Genomic DNA, 22,347 nt, shown 5'->3' on the forward strand with positions numbered 1-22,347 from the left:
ACATACATACATACATAAAACACTGCAATATTCCTTAATAATATGAATTGTCCATTTTGATTTCATAGTGACTTTAATACTAATACTAAATGCTGTATATGACTCAATGTAATAAGCCTAGAAGTGTCTTATAAATGAAACTACAGAATAGTTTCACTTATAACTACAGACAGAAATGGACCTACTTGTTGACGACAGCTCGAGACTCCTGGAAGTTGACGAGGAATCCGTCGAGAAGCGGTACAAACATCTCAGCAACATCAGAGACCACCATCATCTGCGGCTGGGCCAGAGCGCTCTTCACATTATAGAAGTGCAGGATTTTGTTATAAGTGACAAAACCCACTTTGATGGGCGAAGGCTCGGCTCCCTCCTCTCTTCAAAAGACAAAGAACATAAGAAAATTGAGCAGGAACACCAAAAAGAAAAAAGAAAAAAAAAAAAAAGTATTGCGTATGCATGCTTTGCATACTTTATGCATGCAGATAAAGTTGAACATACTTCGATAACTTTATATAAAACGCTGGGTGATAATATAGTTCACATTTTATGACAAAATATATATTGCTTTATGTGAGTATACTGCATGTAGCTCATCAAATTACTGTAACTAGACATATTCCACTAACATTTGACAACAAGAAAGTGCGCAAATACTTTCTTTTTTAAGCAGTTTTTATTCTATAATTATAATTTTTTTTTAAATCATTTAGAAAAAATTGCAATGCATTAGAAAAAACTAGCGATGATAGAATGATAATGATTCCTATAACAATAAATATATTTTGAATGAGCTTTTATTTGTATATTTTGTTTTCATTTCAATTTTAATTAATTTTTTTACTAATTTTATGCGATTTTCTCATTTTTATTAGTTTTTGTTTTTTAATACATTTGCTTAAGCCCGTTCATGAATGATACCTAAATATATGATTCAAGAATGATAACTATAACAATAACTATATTAGCATCCACACCAACAGATGATAATGTTCCGTTCATAATCAGCACGCACCACAGTTTTGTTGTCGGCTATTTAAATGCTCAAGCTCTTTAAAGAAGGATGGATTATGATTGGCTGTCAATGTTTTTATTATTCATCAGCTTGAAAAAAAATTAATAGTTCTGAAGGCGATTACAATGATATCGATCCTTTGTGCAGTTATCGTTATAGCTGTGGTGTGGAGTCTGCTATACTTTTTTTTTTTTTCAACTATATATTTATATTTGTCATCCTATGTGTGAATAGACATTAAGTATCCAAATATAATTTTATCTGCTTATACCGTATATTACTTTGGTGGGAAACAATGACTGTACAGAGCTAACAGAGATAATTCCTAGCACTTAAAATGAAAATCTCAGGTGTTCAGTATTCCATCAGTTTAAAGAAATGTGCACGTTTCACCATCGAACATCTACCAGAGCACTGTGTAGTAGCTGATAGTGGAGAACTGTGTCAGCCAGTAAATACAAGCATTCCAGATTGACGCCTGTATCTGGGCTTTTGTTGCAGCTTTCTAAGGTTACATTTGTAAGATTGTAAAACATGGTGATGGTTTGGATCACTCACAGTCTATATATGCCAAGTCTCTCATTAAGCTAGAGACACACTCTCCAATACAAATCCTATCAGGCACTAACAGACCCCATCGACTAAGGGTGTCCAAGGTGGTTTTCATTAACTCTGCGCAATCTAGCAAGCAAAGCCAGGAACAGAGGAGAGAAATCAGATATAACACCACAGGCTTATTTGGAGTGCACTACCGGACTGCTTTCAGAGTGAGGTCAGATCCCAAACAAATAAACCCTTAGGAACCAGACGAGGAGAGGTAAGTAGTTTAGGAGAGTGTAAAAAAGTCCTCAGAGGTGAATCAAAAGCTCACCTCTCAGCTAGCCGTCTCCTAAAGAAACGGTGTAATTGAAGCCATGTGTACCACCAAACATTTAAATACTTGGAACTGTTGCAGAACTAGAGCCGCTGAACCTCCTGACTTCATTCAGGCAGACATTTTCAAATGATGAGATATTGGAATTGTTTACCTCCCTAGTTTTTTTTTTTTTTTTTTCTTGCTTGTTCTCCCGTTACCATATTTGGCAGGGGATCAGGGCTCTTTTTCAGCTGGGTTCGTTCACATTCCAGGCTGATAGTAGCTGAGATGAACATGTGTTCAACCTGAGAGGTGTGGACAGAAAACGGAGGGGTGGCTTCTGCACAAGGCTTCAACTTTACTCCACAGACCCTCCCAGCCAAACACCTGGAGCTGGGCGTCAGTGTGTGGGATGGGGGATGAAAGCAGTCCTAAATATATCTGCAGTCCCACCCAGATCTTTACAGTTTTAGCTGTCCAAACATTAAAATACTAACGGAATGATCTATTCCCTCTGCTAAATTTCCCTCTGCCAGTACAGAGTCGACACATGCACACGGGCTGCTGACAGGTCAGATGTTTGCAATTTGCTGAAATGTTTTAAAATGCACTATATTTTACATTTTTATATAATTCATTTATTAAGAATTGTTGAATATATATATATATATATATATATATATATATACACACACACACATACATACATCCACACTAGAGCAAAAAGTTTTAATTAAAATAATAATTCTATAATATGTATAAAAATCTAATTGCAAAAAATGTGATTACAAATTGTGAACAGTGATATTTAGTATTATTTTAGTATTTATTATTTCTAAAATATTATAGATTTTATTAATATTTCAATTAGCTTTTATTTGAACATTTTAGTCATTTTTATTATGTGCTCTTGTCATTTTCATTAGAATTTTTTTTTTTTTTTTTTCACATTTTTAGGTTTAATTTATTTTATTTCAGTTTTAGTTTTTATTTATTTCCAGTGTCCAGTTTCATTTTAGTGCTTCAAATTTTTTCAGTTATAATTTTCATTTCTTTTCATTTTTTTTTCATCTAATATTCGTATTTAATATTATTTTAGTTTAATTTCAACGAACAACATTTTTTTAAATAGCTTTAGTTTTAATTAACGATAACCCTGGTGGAAAAAACTTTAAAAGTAAAGAGACCAATAACAGCTTCAGTATATATTTTCTCTAAACATAGATTATAACCTGAAATCTTGATTAGCAAAAAAATCCAAATCTCACTAAAGTTTAGTTATTGGGTAGGATTAGGGATGTAGAATATGGTCATGCAGAATATGTGCTTTATAAGTACTAATAAACAGCCAATATGTTAATAATAGGCATGCTAATAAGCAACTAGTTAATAGTGAGATTTGGTCCCTATAATAAAGTGTTACCATAAAAAAAATTATGTACATATCCACTATCAAAATCCAAGAACGACAAAGAAACAAAATGTTCAAGTATTAAAGTTATTATGAAGAACGATGGTGATTTATAATTTTTCTCCCCCTCATTTTCTTTAAAAATAGACAGCAAACATTATCTCTCAACTTACTTTGGAAGTCGGTCAAGCAGTGTCTTCAGTTCCTCGCATATTAGTTTGACAAGTCCACTTTTTATGTTGTTGTAGGAGACATCGATCATGAAGATGTAGGCAGGAGGATTTGGAGGCTTATTATTCTTAAAGACAAAAAAGAACATCACAGAATGAATTATGGTAGTTCACGAACATCAAAGTGGTCTGTTTTTGCTTGTTCTTAACAGACTTTGTACACGTATCTTGTGGCAGAGAAGTTTGCAATCTTGTGAAAGCATATCATATGCACAAGAAAACTTTTTATATATAGAAATGCCAAGATGAACATATTACGGTCTCTCAAAACACAACAGTGGGCAATAGGATTACGATAAAGACTCCTTGTTTTTACTCCCAATGAACAGTGTGCAGTAGGGATCAGCTGTGATGATTTTATTAAGCACTGCAGGAGCTGATCCTCAAATATTAATAGACATCTGAGAGAAACAGTAGCCCAGATAGAAGATTATGGTGTCAGGCTGAGATGAGGAACCCAGGCACGGACTGGGGCCAAAAATGTGACATGAACCTCTTTAGTCCGATAACTGAATTGAAATTAAGTTCATTTGAGATTACAGCCTACTTTGGACCCTGGTCCATGAGAATGTAATACACAAAGCATCAAAAGTTTCAAAAAAAGTATTCAACCCCTGGCAGTTAAAGGAATAGTTCAACCAAAAATGAAAATTTGTTCACAGTTTGAGTTTGTTTCTTCATCAGATTTGGAGAAATGTAGCATTACATCACTTGCTCAGCTATGGATGCTCTGCAGTAAATGGGTGCCGTCAGAATGAGAGTCCAAACAGCTGATAAAAACATCACAATAATCCACAAGTAATCCACACCACTCCAGTCCATCAGTTAACATCTTGTGAAGTGAAAAGATGCATGTTTGTAAGAAACAAATCCATCATTAAGATGTTTTTAAACTTCAAACCGTTGCTTACGGCTAAAATATGAATTTATAATCCCTAATAACGCTTCCTCCATTGAAAAAGTCCATCCCCTGTTACCTTCTCGCATCAAAATACACCCATATATCTGTTTAGAGCTGTTTTGGACTGTTTTGGCTTATAAATGGTGTTTGATCTGTGCATATTTCTCTCCTGACTCAGACAAGTAGACTTTTTCACTGGAGAAAGCAATATTGTGAAATGAGGACTCGTATTTTAGCTGGAAGCAATGATTTGTAGTTAAAAACATCTCAATGATGGCTTTATTTCTTACAAATAAGCAGTTTTTCACTTCATAAGATGTTCAATGATTGGATTACTTGTGGATTATTGTGTTGTTATTATCAACTTTTTGGACTCTCATTCTGATGGCACCCATTCACTGCAGAGGATCCATTGGTGAGCAAGTGTAGTAAGGCTAAATTTCTCCAAATCTGTTCAAATGAAGAAACAAAATCATATATATCTCGGATGGCCTGAGGAGGAGTACATTTTCATTTTTGGGTGAACTATTCCTTTAAATGTACCATGTGGCCTTCTTGAGCATCAGCAAATGTTTGCTGCTTCAGTAATAGCGGTGTATGAGTCCCACAATTGTCCACCTTGTGGAAAAACGGATCTCAAAAATCACATATCCACTTCTGGAAAGAGGTCCAATATGCAAAAGATGCCGGAAAACCAAAGAATGTGCAGGACCATAAAGACTTTTATAAAAGACCTATGAGCAATTTAACTGCTTAGAACAAACAAAGGACTCGTGAACAACTATCACAACACAAGTTGTAGATCATCCAGATAATGACAAATGCATACGCAAACTTTTGAACTAGCTCATTTTGGTAAATTCAGCTATTATTTTGTTTTGTGAAATATTTTTTTCAGGGCAGTTTTCATGCAAAACAAAATGCATTTTTTTAACATTTGGCAGATTCTGCAAACTTTTGACTAATAAAAAAATATATAAATATAAAAGTATTAGTATTACGTATAAAATGTTTCATTCAGATTTCAAAATATACATTCAATGCATTTAAAAAAGAAAAGGAAAAAGAAAGTAAACTTTCAGCTGACCTGCTTGCAGAACAGCATAAAAATGTCACTGAATTAAAACTTGCCTCTGTGTAATCAAATAAAGAGCCTTTTTTTTTTTACTCTGAGCATAAATAGTTTTCCTCATTTTAAACATATCATATATTTATTTTCAAGATTTAATTGTATATGCCTGATTAAAATATGCAATGTGACTGGCAAGAAAGAAACCTTCCTGGGGCAAGTTAACCCCGTTTAAACAAATCACACAGTCTAATAATCCACACACTCTCTTACCATTACATTACTACAGGGAAGTTTTGTTAGCGAAGGACTTTATTTTAGATCAATCAAACACAATCTATTAATATTAAACCTTACTAATGTAATCAAATCTAACTGTGACCATTGTACACTTATATTACTTTTTGGACTCTCATTCTGATGGCACCCATTCACTGCAGAGGATCCATTGGTGAGCAAGTGTAGTAAGGCTAAATTTCTCCAAATCTGTTCAAATGAAGAAACAAAATCATATATATCTCGGATGGCCTGAGGAGGAGTACATTTTCATTTTTGGGTGAACTATTCCTTTAAATGTACCATGTGGCCTTCTTGAGCATCAGCAAATGTTTGCTGCTTCAGTAATAGCGGTGTATGAGTCCCACAATTGTCCACCTTGTGGAAAAACGGATCTCAAAAATCACATATCCACTTCTGGAAAGAGGTCCAATATGCAAAAGATGCCGGAAAACCAAAGAATGTGCAGGACCATAAAGACTTTTATAAAAGACCTATGAGCAATTTAACTGCTTAGAACAAACAAAGGACTCGTGAACAACTATCACAACACAAGTTGTAGATCATCCAGATAATGACAAATGCATACGCAAACTTTTGAACTAGCTCATTTTGGTAAATTCAGCTATTATTTTGTTTTGTGAAATATTTTTTTCAGGGCAGTTTTCATGCAAAACAAAATGCATTTTTTTAACATTTGGCAGATTCTGCAAACTTTTGACTAATAAAAAAATATATAAATATAAAAGTATTAGTATTACGTATAAAATGTTTCATTCAGATTTCAAAATATACATTCAATGCATTTAAAAAAGAAAAGGAAAAAGAAAGTAAACTTTCAGCTGACCTGCTTGCAGAACAGCATAAAAATGTCACTGAATTAAAACTTGCCTCTGTGTAATCAAATAAAGAGCCTTTTTTTTTTTACTCTGAGCATAAATAGTTTTCCTCATTTTAAACATATCATATATTTATTTTCAAGATTTAATTGTATATGCCTGATTAAAATATGCAATGTGACTGGCAAGAAAGAAACCTTCCTGGGGCAAGTTAACCCCGTTTAAACAAATCACACAGTCTAATAATCCACACACTCTCTTACCATTACATTACTACAGGGACGTTTTGTTAGCGAAGGACTTTATTTTAGATCAATCAAATACAATCTATTAATATTAAACCTTACTAATGTAATCAAATCTAACTGTGACCATTGTACACTTATATAAAAACGTCTCTGTTACCTTGCAGTAATCCAGTGTGGCAATGAACTCATATGAGCCCAAAGACAGTTCTGGTCTCTCATACAGATCCATTCTTCTCCCCATATGGTCCAAATGCTGGAAATACTGCGCTGGAACTGAAAAGGTAGTGAAAAACCATTTTTAGAAACCCTTTTTTTAGCTGCGACTTCACAGACAAATAACCCCTACCATATGTTGACAGGAAACACAGCGGAAGAATTAAGGTCCCAGCAGTCTCAATGGTACAGTACCAACCTTCATTAACGCAGCTGCAGAAGCCACACTGGTAGCGTCGTCCTCCATCGATAAACTGCATGTAAGGACACATGTAGGCCTTGCAGCGGTTGCAGCGGATTGGTCCAGTCTCACCGTGATTTACAATGTACAGAGGAGTCTACAGATATCAGAGTGAGAAGGAAAAATAAAGACCTATATACAGCCTTAACATCTTTACTGTAACACATACCACAAGGTTTCTATATGCTTATATATAGCTGAACATACACTACGCTTCAAAAGATTTTTATTTATTTATACTTTTATTCAGTAAGGATGCATTCAATTGATCAAAATCGATAGTAGAGAATTTATGATGTTACAAAAGATTTATATTTCAATTAAAAGCTGTTTTGAACTTTTTATTTATCAAAGTATTCTGAAAAAAATGTATCATGGTTTCCACAAAAATATGAAGCCGCAAATCAGCATATTAGAATGATTTCTGAAGGATCATGTGACACTGAAGACTGGAGTAATGATGCTGAAAATTCAGCTTTGATCACAGGAATAAATTACATTTTGAAATATATTCAGATAGAAACAGTTCTTTTAAAATATAATATTTCACAATATTACTGTTTTTACTGTGAATGCAGCCTTAGTGAAAACAAGAGACTTATTTATTTTTTTTAACTTTTCAAAATCTTAATTAATGAAAATTCAGATTTGCATCACAGGAATAAATTATATTTTTAAATATATTAGAATAGAATACAGTTATTTTACATTTTAATAATATTTCACAATATTTTACTGTATTTTGAATCAAATAAATGCAGCCTTGGTGAGCACAAGAGACTTTTTTTCAAAAACATTTAGACTCCGCATTTTCGAATGGCAGTGTATACAACTGTTCATTTAAATACATAAAAATCACATTTAACATTTCAGAGAGAAAAAAATAGTTATCTTCATTAACTGAAGGCAAACAAATCCTACTGATCTGTAGCTATGTGGTTATTGTGCAGTGCAACATGTTTACAAAGATACAATATAAAGTACATAGATATTAAAGTTGGAAAAAAAGCTTAAGAAGAGATCATTGAGTTTCAATTACATTTAAAGTTTTCAGTCAGCTTCTAAATTCTTGCAGAACAATATTTAATTGTTGCTGTGTCATTTTAATAAGGCAAAATCTGAGCTATCAGAGACGATGAGCGGTAACATTTTCACTACTAACTAAGAGCATTTCCTCAATAAACTCCTAATTTGCTGCTTATTAATAGTTTGTAATGTAGTTGTTACGTTTAGATATGGGGTGGATCAGGGCTCTAAAATATGGTCATGCAGAATAAGGCATAAACATGTGCTTTATAAGTAAACAGCCAATATGCTAGTAATAAGCATGCTAATAAAGACTTATTTATTTTTTTTAACTTTTCAAAATCTTAATTAATGAAAATTCAGATTTGCATCACAGGAATAAATTATATTTTTAAATATATTAGAATAGAATACAGTTATTTTACATTTTAATAATATTTCACAATATTTTACTGTATTTTGAATCAAATAAATGCAGCCTTGGTGAGCACAAGAGACTTTTTTTCAAAAACATTTAGACTCCGCATTTTCGAATGGCAGTGTATACAACTGTTCATTTAAATACATAAAAATCACATTTAACATTTCAGAGAGAAAAAAATTGTTATCTTCATTAACTGAAGGCAAACAAATCCTACTGATCTGTAGCTATGTGGTTATTGTGCAGTGCAACATGTTTACAAAGATACAATATAAAGTACATAGATATTAAAGTTGAAAAAAAAGCTTAAGAAGAGATCATTGAGTTTCAATTACATTTAAAGTTTTCAGTCAGCTTCTAAATTCTTGCAGAACAATATTTAATTGTTGCTGTGTCATTTTAATAAGGCAAAATCTGAGCTATCAGAGACGATGAGCGGTAACATTTTCACTACTAACTAAGAGCATTTCCTCAATAAACTCCTAATTTGCTGCTTATTAATAGTTTGTAATGTAGTTGTTACGTTTAGATATGGGGTGGATCAGGGCTCTAAAATATGGTCATGCAGAATAAGGCATAAACATGTGCTTTATAAGTAAACAGCCAATATGCTAGTAATAAGCATGCTAATAAGCTACTAGTTAATATTGAGTAGTGTTCCCTAATCTAAAGTGTTACCCAATGAGCTTTTATTAAGGTGAAAGGGATTATGAATGAATTTATTGACTTTGGCTCACAGATGCTGCAATATGGAGTCACATAGCTCAAAATCAAAACTGACTGCAGTGTTTTGTGCCTTAAAACGTGGTCTAATTTCCTCCTTAATTTGAGAGTACAATAAACTACTCCTCTGACATGTCCCTTGGAGTCTGAACTTAAACTAATTAGCCTCTCATGAGAATACTAGCATTTCCTAAAAAGGCACTGAAGCATAACGATGAAGGGTAAAGCAATGAGAGACTCCAGAGTTAAACAAGTCTTCAAAACCACTATTAAACTACCGACACAATAAACTAAGGGGACACCCATGAATTAGGTTTTAAGCATATTCCATAGGCAGTATTTTCCAGAGATAACACAATGGACGGCAACAACCAAAAGTTCATTAATTCAGCCTCGTGTTGTTTCAAACCTGATTTTCATTCTATATAACACAAAAGGAAAAGTTTAGCAGAATGTACACGCTGCTCTTTTACATATAATGACCAGGGGCTGTCAAGCTCCAAAAAGAACAAAAAGCACCTCTCTCATCTGCTACAGCTCTCAAATCTCAATAAATCTCAGATGATACTATATGAATATGTAAATATTCAAATTACACAAAAAAGATGAGTGTTTCGGCAGAGAAACTAAACTATGGTATGACTTCAGAAGATCGGGAATATAGCAAGAACTCTTATCAACATTCATAAATGTTAGTATTGTAATTTTACTGTTGTTCTGTAAAATAAAATAAAAAATAAGACAATAATCATTACAACATCTCTTTTAATACATTTATTATAACATTCACACACAGTGTTTAAATTAGGATCTGTGATATTTCCTAATGTTTTAAAAGAAGTCTCTTCTCAGCATGGCTGCTTTTATTTGTACAGTAAAAATACATGCCTGATTCAAGAAGGGGGTCTTGATGGCCAAAAATTATTATTTTACCAACTTATTAATTTTAAGTTAAATTGTGCTTTGTTAGTATAGTGTCTGCTAGAGTGTTAAATATTTTTTAATTGTTGTTTTGTAATTGATTTTTTTCTTTAAAAAGCATGAAAAAAAACAGTAAAAAGCACATTTTGCCTTTTTAATTTATGCAATGGTGAAAAAAAAAATTTGGCAAAATACATGGGGGAAAAAAAACTCGAAAAACCGTGTTCGGTATTCGGCCCAGTGTTTCATTTTATTCGGTTTCGGCTTCGGCCAAGAATTTTCATTTCGGTGCATCCCTACTTCCTATAGACTCCTTTTGTGTATCACAGAAGGAAAATCATATGGTTTGAAGTGAACTATGAATTTCTATGCTTTAATGACTAGAACAACCCTTGCGAAAAAGTAGCACACTTGTAGTGTACTTCAAATCTTAAAAGTATGTTTTAAAAACGAAAATAAATGGCCACTTAAGTGAACTTAAAGAGAGTACAAATTCATGACTGTATATTAAAACACTTAAGTACTTTTTTTAAGTGCACTTTGTAATAATGTCATGTTAAAAGTTCTTTGTTAAAATGCATTTTAAATCATTAGGTTTTAATAAGCTTTTGTCGTGCTTTAAAGAAGTACACTTATTTTAATGCAATGACTAACATAATAAAGCACATGTAAAGCACTTGATCATAATTTTATCCATAGTATGTTATTTGATATTACATTTCTACTTAAGTGAGTCAAAAAAAGCACTCAACTAATTCAACTAATTGCAATTAATATAAAGGTAAACTACTGTATAATACATTTTCATTTAAGAGCAATTAATATGCAAAAACATTACATCCAGTTTGCACTTTAGAATATTACTTTAAAGTATATGATTTTCATATTAATTACTCTTTTTAAAAATAAACTAAAGTGTACTTCTTGTACTTTCACAAGGAAACATATGTACAGTTTTACAGCACTACACATTATGTACTTCCCCAAGCCATGGTTTTGTACATTTTAATCAGAAATAAAACGTACTAAACATTACCACATTTAAAAGTCACTTATGTTGTAGCATTCCTCATTTGTAAATCATGTATGCTAAATGTCCAAATGTAAAAATAAATCTAGTGCATAAACTCAAAACTGAAGAACTGCAAAAATCAGAATGCTGAGAAAATGCTGCATACCTCATTTTTGGGCACGGTGGCGAAGGGTTTGATGATGGCTGCCAGAGGCACTTTGCACTGCTTTGCAAGGTCAGCAGTGCTGGGGAAGGAATATGTTGTGCACCGCATGAACCTAGGGCTGGCATTCCCTTAAAATGACAGAAGAAAGGTTAATATGTTAAACAAAACCACTTTTATGCTAATATTAGGAGAGAAGTGCAAAGACAGCTGCCATGCTCACCTTGATCCTGCACTGTGAAATCTGTGGTGACCAGTGGAGGCACCTGACCTCTGATGTTTGTGACATACACCTGGCCTCCTCTCTTAGCCTGGTCATCCTCAATCACTTGCGTCTGCAACAGACAGTGTACCTTGAAATGTGCACAAATTTAAACGCTTTTACATTATAAAGTAGCATTTTTGTCTGTTATTACCGTGCTTGGAATAGAGTCTGGGTCCAGCTTCTTCTGAGGAGGGCCTGCCATTTGTGCTGGACCTCCAGGAAAGCCTCCTGGGAAAGCGCCGGATTGTGGCCCTGCCATCTGTGGTCCTGCCATTTGTGCACCATACGGGCCTGAAATCGGGCTACCTTCAGATCAGAAGCAAAAAGAGTTAAGTTAGTCAACATTTGCCTCTAAAAATACTGAGTAGAGATGAGGTGTGTCATTTCTGCACCACAAACGCAAATGAAAAAATTAAGACAGATAGTCCCGAACCAAACTCACACAACTGATTGAACTAATGTTGCTGTCTCATAAAACAGTGGCTACCCAGTAAAATTTCTCTCATGACAATAAAAGTCTCATGAAGGTGGATTGTTTTTTACAAGGACTTAACACAGAGGATTAACACATACACTACCAGTCAAAAGTTTGGAATAATTCAGATTTTTTTATGTTTTTGAAAGTAGTATCTTATGCTCACCAAGGCTGCATTTATGTCATTTAGAAATACAGTAAAAACAGTAATATTGTGATATATTATTATAGTTTAAAAGAACTGTTTTCTATTTGAATACATTTTAAAATTGAATTTATTCCTGTGATTAAACCTGAATTTTCAGCATAATTTCTCCAGTATTCAGTGTCACATGATCCTTCAGAAATCATAATAATATGCTGATTTGCTGCTCAGGAAACATTTCTTATTATTATTAATGTTGAAAATAGTTTTCGCAGCTTAATACTTTTGTGTAAACCGCATTCAAAAGTTTGAGGTAAGATTCAGCAAAGACACATTAAATTGATCAAAAGGCATTTATAATGTTACAGAATATTTCAATTTCAAATAAATGCTGTTCTTTTGAAATTTTGGGATGTTGAAAAAAAATATATAGCACATTTTCCACAAAAATGTTGATAATAATCAGAAATGTTTCTTGAGCAGCAAATCGGCATATTAGAATGATTTCTGAAGGATCATGTGACACTGAAGACTGGAGTAATGATGCTGAAAATTCAGCTTTGATCACAGAAATAAATTACATTTTACAATACATTCAAATAGAAAACAGTTCTTTTAAGCTGTAATAATATTTCACAATATTACTGTTTTTAATGTATTTTTGTTCAAATGAATGCAGCCCTGGTGAGCAGAAGAGACTTCCAAAAAAACCTTTTCAAATTTTCACCTTTTCTTAATTATGTGTAAAAGTTGTCAAACTTAAAAGTATTTTAACAAATGTGACACAATTCACCTTTAAAGGAGACATATTATGCCCCTTTTTACAATATGTAATATAAGTCTCTGGTTTCTCTCATGACAATAAAAGTCTCATGAAGGTGGATTGTTTTTTACAAGGACTTAACACAGAGGATTAACACATACACTACCAGTCAAAAGTTTGGAATAATTCAGATTTTTTTATGTTTTTGAAAGTAGTATCTTATGCTCACCAAGGCTGCATTTATGTCATTTAGAAATACAGTAAAAACAGTAATATTGTGATATATTATTATAGTTTAAAAGAACTGTTTTCTATTTGAATACATTTTAAAATTGAATTTATTCCTGTGATTAAACCTGAATTTTCAGCATAATTTCTCCAGTATTCAGTGTCACATGATCCTTCAGAAATCATAATAATATGCTGATTTGCTGCTCAGGAAACATTTCTTATTATTATTAATGTTGAAAATAGTTTTCGCAGCTTAATACTTTTGTGTAAACCGCATTCAAAAGTTTGAGGTAAGATTCAGCAAAGACACATTAAATTGATCAAAAGGCATTTATAATGTTACAGAATATTTCAATTTCAAATAAATGCTGTTCTTTTGAAATTTTGGGATGTTGAAAAAAAATATATAGCACATTTTCCACAAAAATGTTGATAATAATAAGAAATGTTTCTCGAGCAGCAAATCGGCATATTAGAATGATTTCTGAAGGATCATGTGACACTGAAGACTGGAGTAATGATGCTGAAAATTCAGCTTTGATCACAGAAATAAATTACATTTTACAATACATTCAAATAGAAAACAGTTCTTTTAAGCTGTAATAATATTTCACAATATTACTGTTTTTAATGTATTTTTGTTCAAATGAATGCAGCCCTGGTGAGCAGAAGAGACTTCCAAAAAAACCTTTTCAAATTTTCACCTTTTCTTAATTATGTGTAAAAGTTGTCAAACTTAAAAGTATTTTAACAAATGTGACACAATTCACCTTTAAAGGAGACATATTATGCCCCTTTTTACAATATGTAATATAAGTCTCTGGTGTCCCCAGAATGTGTCTGTGAAGTTTCAGCTCAAAATACTCCACAAATAATTTATTACATCATTTTGAAAATGCCTATTTTGAGTGGAAGCAGAAACACACTGTTTTTCGGGCCCGTTTCTTTAAATGCAAATGAGCTGCTGCTCCCCGTCCCCTTTTCCAGAATAGAGCTGCCATTACAGCTCATACCTGCTAAAAACATCTGTTTTGGTTCTGATTATCATGTTTATCTCGCTGAAATCATGCGTTTTAAACCCTACGAGTTTAAACTTCTGATATACGTTTCTCTGAGTGCACACATCTGAAGCACACAGACAGAAAGCGGCTATCACAGCATGTGAGTACTAAACTAAGTTCTCATTCACACAAGTTTACGTTAAAAACACACACGAGTTGCAAAACACAGTCGGTTATGTTTTGCTCAAGCTTTCACCATGGCATTAGAACTAGAATTACACAGTTGTCGCTTGCGAAAACATAATAATGGCGCCGTGGGTGGAAACTTACAGATTAAGGGGCAGTAATATTATAATGAGATCCCTTTGCCACATCACCAAGGGAGCGAAATCAGATGCGCTCGTTTTCTCAGACGCTTGCAGAAAAAGGCTTCCCAAAACAAAGTTACTGGCTTAATCTTTTTCACGTTTCCTTGACTGGTAGATGCACTGGGGACTTGATTATAGCACTTAAAACCTGGAAAAGTCCGATTTTCGTGATACGTCATCTAGTTCTTACCTGGTTGCTGTGGATAGCCTTGGGGTCCCAGTGGTGGTTGGTGGACACCTGGTCCAGGTGGGCCAGACATTCCCATTGGCGGAGCTGCCATAGAACCCATCGTGGCCATTGGTGGAGGAGATCCAAGAGAGGACGGCTGCTGTCCTGGTAGAGAAAGGGGCGGATGTCCCATTGCTAGTGGCGGTGATGTTTGATATTGTTGTGGTGCTGCTGAGCTGGAAGGAGACTGTGGTACCTGCATGGGCCTTTGACCTAAAGATCACAGAGCATGGGTATAAAATAGGCCATCTGAAAGTCAATTCACTTAAAATCAATATAAAATGCCATCTAACTTACCATATCCTCCAATGTTCATGGCACTCATCTGATTTGTCAGCTGTTGAGTTGGAGGTGGGGCTTGTGCCATACTATGAAAAGCACTTTGAGGAGGCTGTCCATAAGGAGACATGGAAGGAGCTGAAGCAACAGGTGGAGGGAAACTGATGGGAGCAAAAAAATTATTATTATTATTTAAAGTTGCGATTTCAACAAGCTTCATCACATTGAACTAGTATTCACCTGTGGGGATGGGCCCCGTTCTGCTGAATATTAGCACCATACTGGCTGGATACTGGTGGTGGAGGCATCCCAGAAGGAGAGGAGGCAGGAGGCTTGAGCACACCTGGAAAAAACAGCATTCATTTTACATGTACAGAATCATGCGAGAAGATAATACTGTGACAAAATTAATTTCAGCATATAAACTACAGAGTATACAGGAACAGCTGACACTATAATGAAAAGCAGTTTCATAATGGATTGACACTGCTTATTTATTTAAGCTGAAGCGCTGCTGAGATTCCTATATCATAAGGACAAGATGAAACTTGCCAGTTTTAGAACTGAACTCAACAAAAGAAGATTCACTTTACCTGTCGGAGGGGCGGAATAACCCTGTGGTGGAGATCCATAGGCGCCATAATGCGACTGAGGTGGGGGGTTCCCAAAACCAGCAGAGTATCCCCCCATTCCAGCCTGGGCCTGGGAGTATGGAGGGGCTGCAACATAACCTTGCTGACTCATCCTACTGTTATACGTCTTTCATTCCAGTCTGGGACAAAAAAGGGTGACCTGGAATAGAAGAAAGAGGGTGATTTATTTTGCGGGTTTCAAAACAAAAAAATACACATGAACTTTTAATGTTGTAGTCATGAAACTTCTAATCTATGCGTTGCATTCGGCCCTATACTAACCATTGTGGAAAAATAAGTATACTTTAGCATATTTTGAAAAAGAGTACTAATTATGGAAAGAATATACTTAAGTGTATACTGAAAGTAATGTTTTCGGGCACTTAATTGCAATGAAATGAAATGTATTATAATTTAAATTTATATTAAATGCAATTAGCTGAACTTAAGAGTGCCTTTTATCCACTGAAGTACATTTTTATATGTAATTTCATAATTGCTGCTCCTGTCTTTGAAATATGGTTAAAGTGTATTGCTGAATTTATTGACAAGCATTTATGGTAAAATAAAATATACTTTAATGTCATTTCTATTGAAACATCTGTGCCATCGATACCGATATGGTGGCCGATATATCGTGCATCCCTAGTTTAAATATATACTTGTATTTCCAACTTTGTAATTACAATTTAAGTTGCAGTTTAGTACATTTACCCCCGGTTTCACAGAAAAGGCTTAAGCTAGTCCCAGACTAAAATGCATGTTTGAGCTGTCTCAACTGAAAATATCTTGCTCTGACATATCTTAAAATATGTCAGTGTCATTGTTCTGTCAAGATGCACACCTGTAATGTTTTCTTCGAAGGCATTTTTGTAAAAGTTGCTTAAATATCTTAATTTAACTAAGGTCTAGTCCTGGCTTAAGATAAGCCCCGTTTGTGAAACCGAGCTTAAATATGTTAGTCAACACATCAAAATAAGTGTACTTTTTTAAAGAATGACATCTTACATTTTAATTTGACATTACAATGTGCACTTTTTAAAAGTGTACTTTAATGTGTTAAGAAGCAGTCATAAAAGTGTCTCTTTTTTAAGTACACTCAAGCAGCATTTTACTTAATTTATATTATCTTAACTTAAAAAAAAAAAAACTTGAGGTATTCCACAAGTGCACACTCAATACAATTAACTAAGCACCCAGAAGCAGTTTGTTGTAAAATGATGAGATAATGAAATGTTTTCTACAGTTTAGAGTTTACCTGATATGATTACCTCAACCCTAAGCACGTGTGATCAGGAACTTTGTTCATGAACTTTAGTTCATGATAACACAATCGGCCATATATGAATATAATGGTTCGACTATTGTATTCAACCCTCAAATTAATTAACATTAAAACTGCCATCATTATGGTAACTGTATATTTTAAAGTTCTTAACTGTAAATATCGTTAATGTTAACTTAACCAACCTATCTGAGCTATTAAACTCTTGTTTGTTACTCTAAAATGCACCAGTTTTAAAGTGGTCATATGATGCGATTTCAAGTTTTCCTTTCTCTTTGGAGTGTTACAAGCTGATTGTGCATAGATAAGATCCCTGAAGTTTAGTTTAAGTATTTGCTATTGACTGTTCAAATGCGGAGTTTTGCGCATCGTGTGTGTGTGTGTGCGCGAGCGAGCAAGCCAGAGAGAGAGAGAGAGAGAGCGCGCAAGAGAGAGAGAGAGAGACAGGGTCACATCACAGTGGAGTCAGCTGTCTTAACCGTGGCTTGTGTACTGCAAACACATACCAGCTTCATCACTGTGTCTGTCACGCCACTCTGTTCCCCTTTCGGGTTCTGTCTTTACATTTATTTTGAAAGATGAAGCTTGCGATTATGGTAAGGGGAGTTACATTTCCGACGAGTGCTTGTGGTGTTCGGCCAATCACAGTGCACTGGGTCAGCTGGCCAATCAGAGCAGACTGCGCTTGTCGGAAGGAGGGACTTTGTAGAAAACGAAGCGTTTGAGAGAAGCGGGGCATAGAGGACCTACAATAATGTACAGTATTTGAAAAATTATGTGTTTTTTGAACATTAAAGCATGTCAACATATTCTGTTACACCAAATACACCAAATAATGATCTTTAAAAAAAGCATCATATGACCCTTAATACTGGTAATAAAATAGAAGGCCACGTGATGATTACAAGTTTATCAAAAATGGCCTAAAACAACAAAACAGGGTGGCAAAAAAATACTTAATAATTTAAAATGCAACACATAACGAGTCTACTGTACATAACTGGCATTAAAAACAAATAGACATTAATAAAAAAAGAAAACGTGATGGTTCATGCAGGGAATTTCCCATGTAGACTAAAAGGTGATACTTTGTGTTTATTTCAAACAAATCAGTAAAATGTCAAGTATGGTTTTCTAAAATATAATATTGCTTTACCAATGCATTTGATCAACAAACAGGTTTTATTGCAGCTCTTTTTTGCACTCAAGTAACTCGCATTTTACAAGGTGATTACAGGCCTACAGTGCGCGTAGTTACAATACGCTATATTCTCTTGTAAATTAAAAAGTAATGCGTTACTTTACTAGTTACTTGAAAAAAGTAATCTGATTACGTAACTCGCGTTACCCCCAACACTGGACAGTATACAAGTCACTATGGAAAGTATTGTTACAGTTATAATACTTTGTATTTTGTGAGGGATCCTGAAGACATTATAAGGTACATTAGAGTGCTTTTTGACCCACTTAAGTACGTCTTTTTGTGTAATTTCACAATTCTGTTATCTTTGAAATATGGTTAAAGTGTACTGCTGAATGTATTGACAAGTGTTTGGTCAACTAAAACATACTTTACTGTAATTTCTATTGAAAGTTGTATGTCATATATTTGTAATGAGGGCGTTGCAATTTAGTACATTTAATATATATTAACTTTAAATGTAATATGGAATGCCACACTATGGTTAAACTTATAATCAAGTACTTTACATGTGCTTAATAAGGCTACACATCCATTTCTGTGTATTTATTTAAAGCATGACAAAGGATTATTAAAACAATGATTCTATGTATATTTTATGTCAAATAAAAATACATTAAAGTATACTTAAGTGGACTTTTATTTCATTATATTTTAGACGTTTAAGATTTGAAATATACATTCAATACAATTAAGCACACTTATTTTTCACAAGGATATCTCATAGCTATAAGATATGTAAATGTAAAGTCTGTAATCATTTGGCTTTGGTGCTTTGAGTCTGCATTTTCTGAAGTACACTCTTAAAATAAAAGGTGCTTCAAAAGGTTCTTCACAGCGATGCCATAGAAGAACCATTTTTGGTTCCACAAAGAACCATTCAGACAAAGGTTCTTTAAAGAACCATCTCTTTCTTACCTTTTTATAATCTGAAGAACCTTCTTTCGCCACAAAGAAGCTTTTGTGAAGCAGAAAGGTTCTTCAGATGTTAAAGGTTCTTAATGGAACCGTTTAGACAAAAAGGTTCTTCTATGGCATCGTGAAGCACCTTTATTTTTAAGAGTGTAGAGCAGTTCTTTTTCTCTGTTGGTCTTTGATAGACTAATCCTGACCCTTAGATCTAGTCTTCCTCGGTCCTTTTATTCCAAATTGATCTGTCAAGTTTATTATACTGCAGTATAATAAGTAAGCTCTTTTAGTGGATGTATGAACAGTGGCATTAAGCATGTAAAATATTCTGGTCTTGCTCCTCTGATTGATTTAATCTGATTTTGCTAATGAACATCTTGATTAACAGTGGCACTCCTTTGGCTCTAGTTCTGTGAGACTTCAATAACTGACTTCATTAAAAGTGCAATAGGACCATAGTCCATAGTCACAATGGAAACAAGCTGTTAACTGACTTTGATTTGAGAAGAATACCTTATAGTGTAAAATATGAAAAATTAGTATCTTATGTAAGTAAATAAATAAATCTCAAAACGTTTGTATTTAAGATGTGTTATAAGCCTTTGGTTTTTCAGCAATAATTAAACAACAAAACAATTCAGGAAACAACAAAAGTGGAAATGCTCGCATAAATAAAGCATTAGTTTGACCAATATTATTTTATTTTAATGTATTTGAGGAGGACACGGTTCTACAAATACTAACTAACTAAATAAATATTAATTTTAGACAACTTAAAAAACAACGTACTAATAACGTAATAGTTATTAGCCTGATAAAGGAAGACATTTTTCATTTGGTCATTATGGCCTACATTCAACAGTACTTTAACCATATTTCAAAAACAGTGGAAGTAATTATAAAATTGCAAATAAAAATGTACTTAAGTCCTACTTAAGTGGATCAAAAAAGTACTACTCGAAAGTTCCCAAATATCAATTTAAACGAATTCATTTGAATTCCAATTGACTGCATTTATCATTACATTTAGTTACTTCTTCTTCTTCTTGTTAGTTTTATGGTGGATTGCAACCATGACTTATCAGGTGCATACCGCCACCTACTGTATCGGAGTATGCAGCATGGCTTATATCTCAATGAATGCACTTTACATTATCAGAAAAAAATAATAATAATAAATAAATATTATACCACTACTATCCAAATCCTATAATATACCCCTGTATCCTTCAGATATTCCACAACAGCATCCTGTGCATCTTTAACCCCTTCTCTCCTGTTGTTCCCAAAACACCCTCAAGGCTCCATTTTCTTCCTGTCTGGCTTATCTTTTGGTTTAATCGAATCCTCTCTTCCCTATACTTCCTACAATGTAACAATATATGTTCTGCATCTTCTGTGATTTTACATTCCATACATTCATCTGATTGACTTTTACCTAACAAAAACAATGTTTTATTTAACCCTGTGTGGTCAAACCTCAGCCTGGTTAGAACTGACTCCTCCCTTCTATTCCTTCCATTCACACCCCGTGCGTTGATAAATTTCGGTATACTATAATATTTCCTTCCACTATTATCCATGTCCCATCTGTCCTGCCATTTCGACATCATTTCTTTTTTAATTATTGCCTTAGCTTCTCCTTTTACCAAAGGGAACATTTATAATATCGCTCGCCCTGGTTGATTTCTTTGCTATTTTGTCCCTTTTATATTTACATGAGCAGGTACCCAGCAGAATCTCACATCTACCTGAAGCCTCCGCAATCGAAATCAATTTTGATGGATTTCTAGCATTAAATCTTCTCTATTAGATTTCATGTTTTGAATACTGTACAGGGCTGCTACAGAGTCAACACACATTTAGATACTTAAGTATAGCTTCTATTATTTCTGCACTTTTTTTTTGAAAGTATGTTCAAGTTTACTTCTTTTTCACAAGGGTTGCCAAGAGATATTCCTCATCCAGGAGCTTTTCATCACTCTGAATGCATTTGCGTTTTGTCACGAGTAAAAGAACACTCTGCTCAGGATGGTCTCTCAAGAATGACGCCGAAAAGAGGGCCGGACTCCAGCTGTTTTGGCTTTACACCCACCGAAGGCAGCCTCAGATATCACACAGGAGAAGCTTGACTTCTCTCAGACTGGAGGACAGCTGCAGGAGGATGGGCACGGGTGAGTTTTCATGCGTAACGCCCTGGGGATTCACACTCAGCCAGAGCACTCAAGACCCTCAACATCAAATCCAGCTGCTTGAGGTGAGACTACAGGCTACTGTTATGATGAGGATGATTTAATAATAACGCAGTTTATAGTAGGCTGGCAGCGTACCTGGTGACGATGACGCATATCCATTGTAGTCTGTTCTTTTATCATGGTCGTTTCTCCAGTTTGTCTCTTTTTTTTTTTTATAATTAAACACACAAATAGACTTTCAGAAGACCCTGCTGGTTTTCTGGTCTTTAGTTGGGGTTTTGGCACTTTTTGAACTGGTCAGACTAGGACGCCTATTGGTTTATTAGATTTACACCAGCTTGGATCAAATAAAACCAGCAGCTCATCTTAGTTTTCTTAAGTTTATGTTACATTTAGGCATCTTGAAAGCTTTGCTCTTGGAGAAAAGTGATACATTTTTATCATAATTGTAAGCACGAAGCTGGGCCTAATTGTCAAAACTTAAGGTTTTATATAAATGTAGTTTTCTTGTACAGTTAAATAACACAAAACAATGATGGTTGACTGTCTTTGCTGGACACTTGGGAAATGTTGTAAACAAACCTTGAGTTGGATTCTTGCATAATGACAACATATCTTAGGGGCCACCCGCGAAGTTGAAATCGGCCAGTTGTTTTGATAAATGTTCGCTGGCAAAGTTGTTTTTCTTTAGCTGAATTTTACAGGCAGATCTGTGCTGCGTAGGCTCTGCCTGTCCCAGACTTGAGCAAGGGTCCTTATATGGCCACAGCAAAGCTAACAAAGTTTGTTGGCCAAGTTCATGCA

General features: G+C 34.2%; 1 protein-coding gene across 2 annotated transcripts in view; it reads right to left on the reverse strand.

Moving 5' to 3' along the window:
• LOC107552989 (protein transport protein Sec24D) overlaps nt 1-16,112 on the reverse strand; it is a 28,222-nt gene extending 12,110 nt beyond the window's left edge. For both annotated transcript variants that reach the window (XM_016235050.1, XM_016235049.1), the window contains exons 1-11: nt 15,915-16,112; nt 15,562-15,664; nt 15,340-15,482; nt 15,004-15,255; nt 11,982-12,136; nt 11,789-11,900; nt 11,569-11,696; nt 7,258-7,396; nt 7,003-7,118; nt 3,456-3,580; nt 186-377 (exon numbers count right to left, since the gene is read on the reverse strand). In XM_016235050.1, the coding sequence (XP_016090536.1) occupies nt 186-377; nt 3,456-3,580; nt 7,003-7,118; nt 7,258-7,396; nt 11,569-11,696; nt 11,789-11,900; nt 11,982-12,136; nt 15,004-15,255; nt 15,340-15,482; nt 15,562-15,664; nt 15,915-16,065 (1,616 nt within the window). In that variant the 5' untranslated portion in view covers nt 16,066-16,112. The remainder of the gene's footprint in view (nt 1-185; nt 378-3,455; nt 3,581-7,002; nt 7,119-7,257; nt 7,397-11,568; nt 11,697-11,788; nt 11,901-11,981; nt 12,137-15,003; nt 15,256-15,339; nt 15,483-15,561; nt 15,665-15,914) is intronic.
• Nucleotides 16,113-22,347: the final 6,235 nt, after the last annotated feature.

This window comes from Sinocyclocheilus grahami, unplaced genomic scaffold, assembly GCF_001515645.1.
Source record: "Sinocyclocheilus grahami isolate Dianchi unplaced genomic scaffold, SAMN03320097.WGS_v1.1 scaffold462.1, whole genome shotgun sequence".
NCBI classification, from domain to species: domain Eukaryota; kingdom Metazoa; phylum Chordata; class Actinopteri; order Cypriniformes; family Cyprinidae; genus Sinocyclocheilus; species Sinocyclocheilus grahami.